Source organism: Macaca thibetana, chromosome 9 (assembly GCF_024542745.1).
Source record: "Macaca thibetana thibetana isolate TM-01 chromosome 9, ASM2454274v1, whole genome shotgun sequence".
NCBI classification, from domain to species: domain Eukaryota; kingdom Metazoa; phylum Chordata; class Mammalia; order Primates; family Cercopithecidae; genus Macaca; species Macaca thibetana.
Genome location: NC_065586.1, coordinates 44,337,837 through 44,353,204, shown reverse-complemented (window position 1 = coordinate 44,353,204; position 15,368 = coordinate 44,337,837). Strand labels below are relative to the sequence as shown.

Below are 15,368 nucleotides of genomic sequence, written 5' to 3'. Positions count from 1 at the left end.
GATTTTCTCCTATGTTTTCTTCTAAAAGTTTTACAGGTCTGTAATCCATTTTGAGCTACTTTTTGTACAATGTGTGAAGTTTAGGTTGAGATGCATTTTTTGTTTGTTTGTTTTTGCTTATGGATGTCCAATTCTTCCAATGCCATTAGTTGAAAATATTATCTTTTTTCCATTGAAATGTCTTTATAACTTTGTAAAAACTGCTTAGCCATATTTGTATAGGTCTTTGGACACTATTTGATTTCATTGACTTATGTGTCTAGCTTTTCACCAATACTGTCTTGATTACTGTGGCTTTGTAAGATATCAAATGGGAACTCTCCAAAGTTATTCTTCCTTCTCAAATTTGCTGTGGTGATTTCAATTCTATACATTTGGCTGTCCTGATAGAACCTCATTATTTTATATGTAGCTAGGTATTATTTGCTGTGGTTGAGGATTTTTGCACCTATGTTCATTAGGAATACTGACTTTTATATGTTGACTATTATTCGAGACTGTTAAATTTAATGACTAGTTCTAGAAGTTTTCTTTTTTTAATGGATTCTTTGGGATTTTCTAGGAAGACAATCTCATCGTCTGTGACTAGTGCCAGTTTTTGATACTCCTTTCCAATCCATATGTTCCATCCAATAGAAATGGGATATTACATCCAATAGAAATGGAGACATCCCTGCCTTGTTCTTAATCTTAGGGAGAAATTCTTCAGTCTTTGCTATTGAATATAACATCAGCTATGGGATTTTTGTAGATGTCCATTATTAGGTTGTAAACAATCCCTTTGAATTTACTGAGTTTTTTTTTTTTTTTTTTTGTCATGAGCAGATTTTGAATCTTTAAAATGCTTTTTATATTAAATGATACTGTCATGTGATTTTATTAATATGGATCATGTTGACTAATTTTTGAATATTGAACTTGCCTTGCATTTATGGGTAGTCCAATTGGCCATAGTATCCTCGTCGTTTTATATATATCTGGGTATTGCTGATTGTTGAGGATTTTTGCACCTATGTTCATTAGGGGTACTGACATGTAGTTTTTTTATACTGTGTTTTTCTGTTTTCAATATCAGGGTAATTCTGGCTTTATAAAATGAATTGGGAAGTGTTCCCTTCTCTTGTGTTTTTAAAAGAAGTTGTATAGAACTGGTGTTATTTCTCTTAAATGTATGGTAGAATTTGCTGGTGAAAACACTGAGCCTCAAGTTTTCTTTGTGGAAAGGTTTTTAGCTACATATTCAGTTTTTGTAATAGCTATAAATGATTTAGGTAACTTATTTCTTCTTGTTCAGTTTGGTAATTCGTGGCTTTGAAGAAAACTATTTGAAGGTAGTTTGTGACTTTGAAGGAACAATTACTGAGAGGAGAGTGTTGAAGTCTCCAGCTATAATTGTGAATTTGGCCATTTAATCAAAGTTGTCAAATGTATGTGTACAGAGTTATTTGCAGTATTTTCTTATTATCCTTTTAATGTCTGTGGGGTCTGTAGCAGCATTTTCTCTTTCATTCCTGATATTGATTATTTGTGTCTTCTTCCATTGTTTTCTTTGTTAGCGTAGCTAGTGACTTTTCAATTTTTAAAATGTTTTCAAAGAACTGGATTTTTACTTGTTGTTTTTGCTATTATTTTTTGGTTTTTAATTTAATTGATTTTTCTTTATTATTGCATTTCTTCTTACTTTGGGCTTATTTTTCTCTTTTTAAAAATAGTATATTAGTGTGGAAGCTTAGATTGTTGATATGAGACCTTTTTTCTTTTGTAATGTAAGCATTTAATCCTATAAATGTCCCTCTAAGCACTGCTATGGCAGCATTCTACACATTTTTCTATGTATTCTTTTAAATTTAAGAAATTTTTAAAAATTTTTCTTGAAACTTTCTCTTCGACCCATAAGTTATTTTAATTCCCAAGTACTTGGCGAATTTAAAGTTATCTTTCTATTATTTTCTTTAAATTAATTCTGTATGGCCAGAGAACATACTTTGTATGACTTTATATGTTTGAAATGTTTTAAAGTTTGTTTCATGATCCAAGTTTGTTGTATAGCCTATTTTGACAAATGTTCTTTGGGAAATTCTTGAGAAGAATATATATTCTGTAGTTGTTGGGAGGAATCTGTTATAAATGCCAATTACACCAGTTGGTTGATGGTGCTGTTCAGTTCTATACATTTCACGATTTTCTGTCTGCTTTATTAATTACTGAGAGAAGAGTGTTGAGCTCTCTAACTATAATTGTGGATTTGGCCATTTGTCCTTTCAGATCTATGAGATTTTCTTTATGAACTGTGATGCTCTGTTGTAAAGTGCAAACACATTTTGAATCATTATGTCTCTTTTAATCATCATATCATATAATCTGTTTATTCCAAGTCATTTCCTTGCTCTAAAGTCTGTTTTCCCTGATATGAATAGAGTCACACCAGCTTTCTTTTGATTACTGTTAGCATGGTATACACTTTTCTATCCTGTTACTTTTAACCTATCTATATCACAATATTTAATGATGGCATATAGCTTTGTTTTTATTTCTTTCCATTCTGACAATATGTGTCTATCAATTTTTAATGTGTTTGAATTATTGATGTGCTTGAATTTAGGTTCAGGATTTTATTATTTGTTTTCTATTCTTTTACTCTTTTTTTTTTTGTTCCTCCACTTCTCTTTGCTTGCCTTTTTGTGGACAATTTGAATATATTTTAGTATTCAATTTGAATTTATCTACTGAATTTTTTGACTCTCCTTTTTTGTCTAGGTTTTTTTTTTTTTTTTTTTTTTTTTTTTTTTTTTTTGTGCTTTCAATAGGGACTGCAGTATACTTACTTAACTTTTAACAGTCTACTTAGAATTAACATTTTACTACTTCAAATGGATTATGGAAAGCTTACCTCTATGCAGTTCCCTCTATCCTTCCCTATTTTTGTTGTGGTTGTCTTATGTATTACATCTAATACAATGTCACTTTCAAGCATCATACTTACATTTAAGAACTTAAGAGAAGAACGATAATAGTGTATTATATTTATCCAAATATTTACCATTTCTGTTGCTCTTTCTTCATCCCTGAAGTTTCCTTTCATTATTTTGTTATTATTTTCTTACCATCTGAAGAAATTTTTAAAGTATTATTCTTAGAACAAGTCTGATGGCAAGAATCTGTCTTCCTTCCTCTGGGAATGCATTTACTTTGCCTTCATTCTGGAAGCATGTGGATATGGAATTCTGTGTGTATTTTTGTAGCACTTTAAAAATGTTTCCCTGACTTATGCTTTCTTATGAGAAAATCCACAGTCATTCGAATTGTCATTCCCCTAAATGTAATGTGTTGTTTTTCTCTGGCTGCTTTCAAGATTTTTAAAATTTTCTTTTGTGTCCAGCAGTTTGATTATGTTGTGTCTGGACATAATTTTTTTGTTTATTTTATTTGGGTTTTGCTAAGCTTCTGGAATCTTTAAGGTTATGTATTTCACTAGCTTTGAAGAAAGAATCACTAAAAACTTCTCAAACATTTTTTCTTTCATACCATACTCTTTCTCTTCTCCTTGGAGGATTCTAATGACAGAAATGTTAGATCCTTTGTTACACATGACCTTGAGTCTGTCTTTATTTTTAGTAATCTTTTTCGTTTTTGTTGTTCAGATTAGGCAACTTGTGTTGCTCCATCTTCATATTCATGGACTCTCATCTCATTCTCCTGTTATTCTCAGTCAGTAAGTTTAAACAAATTTCAGTTTTTGCTTTTATTTGATTCTTTTTTATTGCTTCCATTTCTTTACTGAAACTTTCTATTTTTCACTTACTTGAAAAATGTTCACTCTTACTTCTTGGAATTGGGTTAATAACTGCTTTAAGGGTTTCGTCTGATAGTTCCAACGTCTGTGACATCTCAGCCTTGGCATCTGTTGGTTGTCTTTTTCCACTTGAGATGTTGAAACTTCCCTGGTTCATTCTATGTTGAGCAATTTCAGGTTGTATTCTGGACATTTTGAATCTTATCTTATGAACTCTGGTCCTTGTTGTCATCTTATAGAGAATGTTAAGGAATATATATATATATATATTTAAGGCACAGAACTAACTCACTTAGGTTCAGGTTGCAAGCTTCTGCCCACCTTCCCTGGACTCTCTGGTTCCAGTATCAGTTCAGTTTTCAAAGACTTTGCAGGGAGATTTGATGTGCCCTCACTTGCCTCATGCAGTAGCTGGTTGTGTGTGGTGTTTTACCTCCTAGTTAGGGACAGATGCACATGCACAGTCAGAACTGAGCCCAGAGGTTAATATACAACTTTGTGGTTACACTTTCCTCAGCTTCCTCTTCTTCATCGTCTTCTTAATACTTGCTCATTCTCAGGGGGTCCCTTCCTGCTCTGTCTAGAAAGTCGGGGCTTTCATTTCTCTGTTCTTCCCTGTGTCACTAGTATCTGTCTCTGGGGCCACATAGTGAGGGGAGAATGGGGGAAAACAGCTATGGGGATTTTACCTACACTCTTGGGACTACAGTTCCTCTGGTTGGACAGAAAGTTTCTCCTCACTGAGAGTTTTAGAGCCTGCCTGGCTGCTGCTGCTGTTGCTGCTGCTGAGGGAATTGACTGAAAGAAGGGTTGAGAAAGAATGGGGAAACCAAACAAAGAAAATCCCAGGGGATTTCCTCCATGTACATTGACCTGTAGAACTTCCTTTCCTGCTCCTCAGACCAGAAACAGAGGACTTCTGTTGGAGCTCTTTCCATCATGCTACACCTTGTGCACAGTTGCGAGTTTAAGGCTACCTGTGAGTTCACACCAGGGGATGATACAGAAGGGAAGGCCACGAAACTCATTGCCACTTCATGGTGCTTGAATTTGGTTACCTTTTCTGCTACCATTTACTTCCTAGAGTCCTCCAAGAGCTGCTCCATGAATTCTATGTGTTTTAGTCACATTCAGTATTCAGGGGGTGGGACATAGCCTAGTGTGCTTACACCACTTTGAAGGGACCCAGAAGCCCGTGTGTGTGTGTGTGTGTGTGTGTTCAATATGAAATCAGAGCTTCTCAATCTCCCACATATCTAGAGAGAAGGGAAGAAAACCAGGAAACTAACTTAGCTGAGCATCAACTATGGATCAGGCACTGTGCCTTGGAGCACAAATGTGTTGTTCTATGACTGTAGGGGGAAAGTGTGGTATTGTCAATGCCATTTACAGTGGGGGAAATTAGGCTCGACAACGTAGTTCAACATCATCTAGGTAATAAGTAGTAGACAGGGTGTGTACCATGGTCTGTCTCAGAAAGAAAGATCCAGGAAGCTCAGTGAAAAGAGAAAAACGCTGACAGGTCCGGGTCTGATGTCTGACTCTCCCTCTCTCTGCAGGATGGAGGAGGGGGATGCTGCAATCATGCATCCCGGGGTCGTGTGCATCATGGTGAGGCTGCTGCCTCGGTTGTACCACGAAGATCACCCACAGGTACCTGGTGTGGAATATACGTGTTTTGTCATCTTCATATGACTGATCTCTCAAACGCCCTCTAACCCAAGACAGCTTTTTTCCTTTTGTCTGTGCCTTCAGTGCCCTGTGTTAGCAGAGCTCCCCATGGGAAACACCTATAGTGGGAAAGTACCAGGGTGTCCTGGACACTTGACTGAGTTGTGCCCACCCTTGCAAGGCCATCCAAAACAGATCACTTCTGTTGAAAAAGCTACCTTCTAAGAACAACAACCAAACAACAACAACAACAAAAAACAACTGAAAGTAATTGAACTATCATGAGGCAAGTCCCAGGTGCTAAGCTCAGCACCTGGCATTGGTGGGAAGTCTTTTGCTTCCTGGCATGTTCATCTCTCTCCTGGATGCTGGCTGAGATTCTGGCCCTGTGCTCTGTGCAGTTCATGCACAGCTAGCAAGATGAGCATAGACACTGTCCGCAGAGCCTGCCTCTATGATGGGGAGAAGGAGGTAGTGACAGTGCAGACAGACTAAATAAATGAGTTCACAAATGAATATGTAATTATGAATTGTGACAAGTGATATTACAGGGAAAAAACAGGGTGCTGAGGGAGAAGAATGAGAATGGAGGCAGGAACAGACCTCATTCAATCTAATTTAGATAAAGGATTGGAGGTCAGGGAAGCCGTCTCTAGATGGTGACATGTAAGCAGAGCCCTGAAGGGTGAGTAGCTAGTATGAGCTGGGTGGGAAGGGGCCTGCTGTTGGTGGCTAGGGCAGGAGAAAATTGGGAGAGCCAGGAGCAAGGGCTCCCTGGTCAGGCGATGATGGGGATGATGGGGCACGCAGGCTTCTGGGAGCCTTGACAATGCACATGATAACAAGAAGCCTCTCTCACGTGAGTGGAAGGTGACATGATCAGATTTTGTATTAAAGACATTGCATTGGCTGCTTGGTGGAGAATGGACAGGGAATGAGGGTTGAGGGGAAGAGGCAAGGGGCAAGAGTTACGAGGCTCTGCCTGCAGTCCAGGTGATGTGTGGTGATAGCTGGATTAGGGTGGTGTCTGTGGGAAGGTGTGAAGAAAGGAATTAAGAGACCTGTTCGGAGGCAGAACCACAGGCTTCCGAGAAGAGGAGGCTACAGGTAATGAGAAGACAAAGAGCCAAGGCGACTCTCAAGTGTCTGTCCTGGCAGAACTAACAGCGCCATTATGGGGAGAAAAACTGGTATGGGTGAGGGCGTGGAGTAACAGAACAAGATGAAGTTGGAGTCAGCAGTCTCAAGATAAAGAATAAATATTTTAGAAGTTCCAAGAAAGAGCCAGGCAGAATTGAGGAAGGCCTGGAAAATGCACCACGTTATGTTTATCAGCAGCCAAGGAAAGAGGATTCATTGGCTTGAGCAGCTACTCTGTCCTGGGCTGATTCTTGGCCTTTTCTTGGCTTATTTATTCCTCTTGCAGTTTTGTCGAGGGCATCATTGCCTGTATTTTAACCAATGGAGAAATGTGAATTCAGACAATGCACATGAGTCTCAAGGATGCCTATTTGTGGACCTGGTATTTAAACTGGCCTTACCTTGGGGCAGGCCTCCTGGTCTTCCCTATACATAGAAGTGGCTTCCGGAGGATGAATAGCACTCTCAGGAAGCAATGAAGTGTCCAGCCTTGCTTTGTCCAGGAGTTCCAAAGGAGGCAACATGTTTGGGGAAGAAATGGCTACTAGTTGACATTATTAGTCACAGCCTAAAAATGACAGTGACCTCATAAAAATATTGCAAGTCCTCTAAGATCAGTGAGAAAAGTGGAGTGTTGGAGCAGAAGCTCTGAGACAGCAACTGTTTCCAGGAAAGGAATCTGTAGTGTTCAGCACAGGAGTTAAGAAAAGGCCTGACTCGGTTTCATGTCTCCACGTCCCTTCCTTAGGGAATGGACTTCTTGTTCCTGCTCCTGTTCCCCTGCTGGAGAGTGATGGAAAAGTGCTGTGAAGCCAATGGCACAGATACACATAACAGTGAGAGTTGGGAAAGGGGTAGGCTGATATAAACTGGGATAGGCAGTTAACAATATCCATGTCATTTCTCATGGTTCTGTGAGTCAGGGATTCAGAAGGGCACAGCAGGCATGGCCTGTCTGCTCCATATGGTGCCGGTAGGGTTGAACCTCCCAGGATGATCTCTGCAGCTGTGGCACCTCAGCAAGGCTGGCTCCCTGGCAAGGGGCTTCTAAGCTGGCTTAGCTGAGTGGCATACCTGGGGCCTTGGTTGAAGCGGTCAGTGGGATCCTGGAGTCTCTACACAGCCCTCTCCATCTGGCCTCTGCCTGTGTCCCTCCAGGCAGACTCTTCAACAGGGCACACAGTGGCTCCTGGTGCCCACAGGCAAAAAACCAGAAGCTGCCAGGCCTGCTGAGGGCTTAGGCCCAGGAAAAGCCAGCATTGGTCAAAGTTAGTCAGGGACTCGGCTTAGACTCAGGGGGAGGGGACATAAGCTTCCTCTTCTGTGAGGGGTGACAGGTGTGTGCAGGTGAGAGAGTCCTGTGGGGAAATGTCTTTAAAGATCAGCTGCTCTCATTACCTTACTCATCTAACAAATGGGCAAAAACATTTGACCCCTAAATCCCATCTTGTAGCCCATGAATGACCTAGAGTCTGGGATTTTACATTCTCTGGCTTGGTATTTAAGCCAGGACCTACCTGGGACAACATGGAGACTCTTACACATTAGGGATCACCTCTGTGCCAGGAATGCTATTTCCCCAATCTTCACAGCAACCTTTTGAAGTCCATGAGATGCTCCCCATTCTGGAGGTACTTGGGGCTCAGGAAAGTTGTTTGACTTCCTAAGATTGTGGTGATGGTGAGGGGAAGATCTGAAACACCTCTGGCCCAAGCTTAAGATATGTTGGATGAATGGGTCCCCGATCTTTGCAGTTCTCACAGAATGCAGGGTCATGCATTCTGGGCATGGCACAGCTTTCCAGGTACAACGGCCTTATCATGAGGGCATCTGGCTTCCTTAGCTATATTTCATACAATGCATTGTACTTGCAATTGGAAAGACCCAGCCAGTGGCCTGGGTGGTCTTAGCAGTCAGAGAGTTGCTGATGGATGCATTCTGCAAAAATCCACTGCAGCAACATCTGATGAAGTGACACAGAGTGGATGGTGGCCTTTCCTGCTGCCTCTTACAGGCCTGGAAGCTCCGTGGATAAGCCTCAGTTTTAGATGAACTCCCTGAGTCATCACATCACCATATGGGGAAGAACCTCTGCTCTTTGCTTATTCTATGACGGTAATTGGACAAATGAAGTATGCAAATGAGAATTCCATTTGGAACGAGTTACGTTTTGTATATCCAGGTCACAATAAGTAATTTAGGAAAAGTCTAATTCTCCCTCACTGTCTCTCAAATATGCAAATGAAATGTAGTGCATTTTCTCCAGTATTTTCTGCAGATGCCAAATCAGCAGCTATTAAAGTTGGATAATTACAGTAATTAATTTCTGAAAGGGAGTGGGGGAAACCTCACAACAACAAATAGAATAGTAAATCAAATGAGAAATGAGACCACACAAGAAAATGCTGAAACGAAACGGACTGCAGGCCTCCACAGGTTTTGGTGTAGGAAATGGAGCGGAGAGTTTCAGTAGATGGCAGTGTTACCAGCAAGATGGAAAGTGTGATTCCTGTCATATTCCTTTAGGTCAGCTTGGTGGTTCCTAATACTTCCTACACCCATACCTCCTTTACGTTATTCGCTTGCTCTCTCTCCCCTATGGATGAGAAATTGATGGCTTTCCAAGGTGCACATGTCATCTTGGAGGCCGTGACTTAAACTTATGGGTGTTCTCTTTTAGTTTATTTCCAGTGGTGGCTATGTTACATTTGTTCTGTGGTTCTTTTGTTCTGGAGGTTCTTTTCCCCTCCAAAATGATAGCTCTATGAGCTGCTTTTGGAAACAGATATTCCAGCTGTTTTTCTGCTTCTGGCATCATCATCAATATTAGAAATTGGGTGGCCAGATTTTTACTATGCACAATGCAAAAACGGAGTCCAGCTCAGTTCTGTTGGAGCTGAGTTGGCTCCAGAAAAAATTAACTAATTGGGAATAAAGATAATTTCCCTTTCTAGCAGGCTTAGCAGCTATGAGGGTCTGTCATAAGAGATGTGGTCATGGGCTAGAACTCTGACCAGTACTGGAAGGACTTTCCAGTCCCAAATGCCATTCCACTTCCTTGAGGTCTACGGCATCTAATCAGGTCTTAACTGAGGGTGTTTGCTGTGCACCAGACAATCACAATGCAGAGAGTGGAAAGCCAGGTCTAGTTTAGCAGACTGTGTAGCTGCCCATGTGGTATGTTTGCTTTTGTGAATAATTACAGAACATCTACTATGTGCCTCTGGGGATTCAGAGACAAATGTCACAGGACCTGTAATCGGGGTTTGAGGATGGGAGGCAGGGAAGTGTAGAAGACAGTAAAACAACATCCTGATGGCTATAACAGAGGTTTGCCCACAGGGCCTTGGGACACAGGAGAGGGAAAGACTCGGAGAGGTGGAACACCAGAGCTAGGCTTTAAAGGAAAGGGATGTTTATGCCAGATCAGGTAGAAGAGGGAGGGAAGAGAAGCTCAGACACAGAAAGAAGCACAAAGATGCCTATTTGGGGACTGTGAATAGTTAAGCTGGGCTAGAATAGAACACATGGATGAAAAGGCTAAAATAGAACACATTAATGGAACATATGGATCAGTGGGGCTAGAAAGGTCACTTGAAGTCACGTTGTGGAGGACGTTGAATGCCGAGCTAAGAGAATTGAACTTTATTGCATTGCCATTCATCGACATCACTGTCAATGTCATCATTGTCATTATCACTATGTTTACTGAACACTTACTATAGAGGGCAGACTTCAGGCTCTGAAAACAGTAGATTCTGGTCAAGTCTCAGTTGGGTCACCAAGCAGTCACAGAGCCGTGGGGAAATTATTTAACTTCTTTGATTCTTAGCTTCCTTTGTGTAGTGTGGGGATAATGACATCTTCTCTGAAATATTATTATGAGGATTACATGAAGCAATGCGTGGAGCTTAGCATGGTGAGCAGAACACGCACAGGGACACAGGAAGGAAGCACTTGCTAAGTGGTGCAGCTACTATCATGAGTTGCTAAAAGCTTTACAAGCATTTTATCATTTAATCATTATAATAACCATGCAAGGTGGATATCAGTAGACCCATTTTGCAGATAAAGAATTGAAACTTGCAGGAATTAAGCGATAGAATCAACATTGCTGCAATAGTGAGTGTACATGCCTGACATGAGGACTGGACCTCCTGCCGCCCAACAAGTTGCCTTTCTCATAGGGAAGTGGGAGGTTATGGAAAGGCAATGGCACAGTCAGGCCAGGGCATTAGAGAGTATTATCATCCTCAGTCTGCATCTCGAGTCATTTTTGGGTGAATTCCAGAGATCTAAAGGCTGCGGTGAAGACACTGCTGCCATGGAAGCCTCCAGAATAGCCTGGCAAGACACAGAGAAGATTGGGTTCAGGGCTGCATGTATCTATCAACTCATTTATGCCTAAATTTAGAAAGGGTGCCATTTTCTGGAATTAGTCTTTATTTCAAACACTGAACTAATTGTATGAGTTTCAAATAACTAAAATATTGACAACATTAATAGCCCTGGATAGCATTGCATAAGGCCAGGCTATTTGAAAAGAGCCATTTCCACCAACAAGGAAATTGGTAAAGTACGACTCTTGCTTTGTTAAACTATAACACATTAGACATTCCAAATACATTCAAAATCTGTTTCCTATGCTCTTTCCCACTCAGCCCCTTACGCAAAGTATTTCTATTGTTCCTCAGTGGAAAATCTCAAATTCTGGTCAAAATCTAGGTGACTTCTCACAGTACTCTCTATAAATAGAGCAAATATGGCCAGGTATGGTGGCTCATGCCTGTAATTTCAGCACTTTGGGAGACGAAGGCAGGAGGATTGTTTGAAACCAGGAGTTTGAAACCAGCCTAGACAACATAGCAAACTCCATCTCTACAAAAAAGTTAAAAAAAAATTATCAGTCATGGTGGTGTGATCTGTAATCCCAGCTACTTGGGAGGGTGAAACAGGAGGATTGCTTGAGCCCAAGAGGTTGATGCTGCAGTGAGCCATGATCGTGCCATTGAACTCCAGCCTGGGTGACAGAGTGAGACCTTGTCTCAAAAATAAAATAAAAAAAATAAAATAAAATAAAATAAAAAAAAAAGCAAACAGATGTAATCTCACATAGAGAAGAAAAGATGAAAAGCAAGCTGCCATGGATGTGGAATGATTGTGTAAGTTAAAGTCAGATGGAGTCAGCCCTGGCCTAATTATCAGATGACCTTGATAATGTTCCTTTTCCATGACATACATAGGCTACTTTGTTTCTCTGTATCTCAATTTCAACTACTCAGATTTGGCCTGGATCACAGAGATCACAGACTCAACATCTTGGGTCCAGAGAGGTAATGAACATGCATAAGTGAAACCAGGTGAAAGCAGTAGTCAGGGGTGGAGAGTGTGGCCAAAGGAGAGCACTTGCTCTGTCTAAAGGTGTCTACATTTAATTAAGGGGACATGAAACAGAAACAGAAGCCCACCCAAATGAAGCCCACCAAATGAAACACTTCTCTAGGCCATCAACTTATGACCCATATGAGATACTAAATTCCAGCTTTTTATAATCAGTGCATGATGCAGTATCAAAATCATGAGCCTTGGAGTAAGGCTTGTGTTGGCAGGTCAGAGCTGCTACCCACTAGCTATGTGGCCTGAGGAGATTGATGGAACCCTTTTAAGTCTTAGTGTTCTCATCTGCAAAATGGGTGTGATGATATTTTCCCATTGAGAAGAGTGGAAGAGAATATAGTTGTAAAGTCCTTAGTACAGTTCCTGCCCTGTGTATGTGTGCATCAGAGGCTGGCTCCCCATGCCTGCTCCCTTCCCTTCTAGCTCTGACAGTCTGTGTTCTGGGTCATGGTGTATAAAATTCTGAAACTATTAAGTAGAAGATAATACATTTTAGGTATATTTCTGACTGACATTACACTATTGGTAAATGAGTAACAGGAAGTTGATATTGAACTGTATGTTAATGTATCTGCCGATGAATCAGAAGACTCGGTACTTTCTCTGGCTGGTTCTGCACTTTATCAGTGATCTACATGAAGCTGAATGTGGCTGGCTTAAGGCAGGGGAGTTAGTCATCAGATGTCAAAATGGGGAGGAGAAGAGTCCCTACCAGCTTGGGCGAGGGATCAGAATCCATGGGATCAAAATTCAGCAGTGACAATGAGGCCTGTGCCATGTCTGAATGCATGTCTACACTGGGTGGGGAAGGACAGAAGAGTGTAAGTCCTAGCAGTTTCAGGGCAAGGTCAGTAATAGTCCCAAGTGAAGTGAGGACATGATATAACGAATTTCACCTTCTGGGGGTGGGTGAGCTTAGCGTCCAGCTGGGTGGGCAGGCTCTGAGCTGGGGCACAGACATGTCCACTTCCAGGACCCCCAGAAAGTCAGGACCAAGCTGGGAGGTCCTGGGCAGGCAGGCTCTGTACAGATGGGGACCTTCTAGATCAACAAGCAACAGGTCCTTACTTCCATGCTGGGGACCACATTGGAGACTGTTGTACCAAGGCCTGGAGTGGGCAGGATACTGATTTGGGTTAGGCTGGGCCTAGGAACAGAGCTTAGAATGGGGCCAAAAAATGGAGGGTAGTCCTGTCATCTGGAGCATCTGGTGGAGGCTGCTTCAGAGACTTGGGGGCTTCTCGGATCAGCTGCAGCAGAAGTGGGTGAATCTCCAGGCAGTTCTCAAGAGGAAAGGCAGCACTCGGTCTCCAGGCTTCCCAGCCCTCCAGGACTGGCAATCTGAGGAGTTCAGGGCTCCGTGCACAGTGTTTGCCTTGCTCCTTGTGCTGGCGTGGGGCAGGGTATGGCCAGCAGCACAACGAGCCCCTTTGCAGGACACCCAAGGGCCCGAATGTTGCAACTCTGCCTAATGACCCCCCAACCCTTTGAAAGGCTGTGCTTACTCTCACCTGCCCCGCCTTCACATGTGCTGTTTCTTTTCCCTGAAAGCCCGTTTTCCTCACCTGCTTAGCTCTCTGTTCATTATCCTTCAACACTTCATTGGCACATCACTATTTCTGACTCTCTGTCAGCCCTCTGGATTAGGTGTGCCTATTGTGTTTTAGAGTAGCCTGTGCTTACTAGGCGGCTATTCTAAGGCAGAGAATAGCCTAGTAAGGCAGAGATGGCCACTAGGGAAAACAAGGTGAAGAGTCATGGGTCGAGCAGCAGCTCACGGTGTTGTGGGGGTGGGAGAGAAGAAGAGAGAGAGAGAGAAAGAACTAGCCATAGTGTGGAATTTATCATGATTGAAGTATAGACACAGTGCTGGCTGGAAAAGTCAGAAAAAGTTTCTTGGGTGATGGGACATATGAATTGTCTCTTGAGTAGTAAGCAGGAGCTCAGCAAAGGGATGGGATTGGAAAGGACATTCCCAACTTCAGGCATTAGTGGAAAAGGGCATGGTGTTTAGCAGAAGCTGAGACTGTCACTATGGCTGCAGTACAGAGGGGACAAAAGTGGAGGATAGGAAGAAAAATGGGAAAGAGAGAAATATGCTGTAGATGTGAGATCCTGGACTTCTGTTTACAGGACGCATTGCCCATCATCTGCATGTAATTTGGAAAAGAAACAAGAAGTTTGGAGCAGGCACCCACCCACTCACTTGGTTACAGATCTGCCTAATTATGTTGAGGAAGCCAGGCCCTTTACACGTGGATTCTGCTAGCTCCTTGGGAGTTGGAATCTCTTACACCTAAACCACGATCATAAACTCCCAAGCCTACCAGGCCATATGGGTACCATGAAGCAGCATATCAGGTTGAGGGACCATGGCAAAATGGAAAGTTCATGCTCATATAAAGAGAGACCTAATTCTAAGTACGCAGTGGTAAAAGCAATAACTTGTCAAGTAAAGCACATCTGTAGGCCCCATTTATTGCTGTCATTTACAGTCTTTGATAACTTAAAGAGCTGAAGTCACTTAAAGTCTATCATCTCTCTTCAAAATCATCAAGAAAAGAACATTTTGACCAAATTGGAACAAGTGATTAATCCAAGTTTGAGTAGCTCAGTAAAGTCTCTAGTGCTTTTTGGAGTGTCTGGGGCAGCAGGCACTTGGCCTCTCTGTTGGTTTTTATTTCTGTGTGAGGATGACATGGTTCATGTGCAGAAGATGCACATATCTTGGAATGCTGAACCCAACACCCATGCCTCTTTAGAGGGACCCATTGCTCCAGGACCCAGCCCTCACTGGGCTTTGGGGACCATATTAATCTGCACCAAGAGAGAAAGTGGATAACAGAGAGAGCGATACATAAGATTGAACATCCACAGCCGGACCGCGTGTACTTAAAGGCTAGACCGTTAAGTGGAGAATGCAGAAAATTTCTTAAGGCTGCCCCGCAAATCACCCTGTGCTAATTTGCCTTGCGGGCCCAGCCCGCTGGCCAACCTGGTGACCCTGCACTCTTACCATTGAGTCCTAATTGCACCTCCATCCCCTCTCCTGCATTGGAAGTAATATGCGTTAGGAAAATCAATCCATTTGTAGGGGAAGAAACCACACTGGTTTCCTGCTACTGCTCATATTTTCACTAAAACCCCGTTTTACTGGAACCAACATTAAAAAAACAGCGCATTTTATTCAAAACAAGGCAATATTGGTATTGACAGAGCTGCAGTGATAATGAGGACGATCAATTTTCCCTCCTCCATTATGGGGTATTGAGCAATTTTGGAGTAAACTTGCGGCATACTTAGACAAGATCAGCATTTCTCCCTTTTGAAAACTTTCTGTTTTTCTTTTCTGCATATTTAGATTTTA

The 15,368-nt window shown here is 41.9% G+C and overlaps 1 protein-coding gene across 10 annotated transcripts in view; it reads left to right on the top strand.

Moving 5' to 3' along the window:
• The window catches only part of WDFY4 (WDFY family member 4), a 295,757-nt gene that overhangs the window by 70,941 nt on the left and 209,448 nt on the right, over positions 1 to 15,368 (top strand). For all 10 annotated transcript variants that reach the window (XM_050805477.1, XM_050805483.1, XM_050805485.1 and 7 more), the window contains one exon: positions 5,353 to 5,446. In XM_050805477.1, the coding sequence (XP_050661434.1) occupies positions 5,353 to 5,446 (94 nt within the window). The remainder of the gene's footprint in view (positions 1 to 5,352; positions 5,447 to 15,368) is intronic.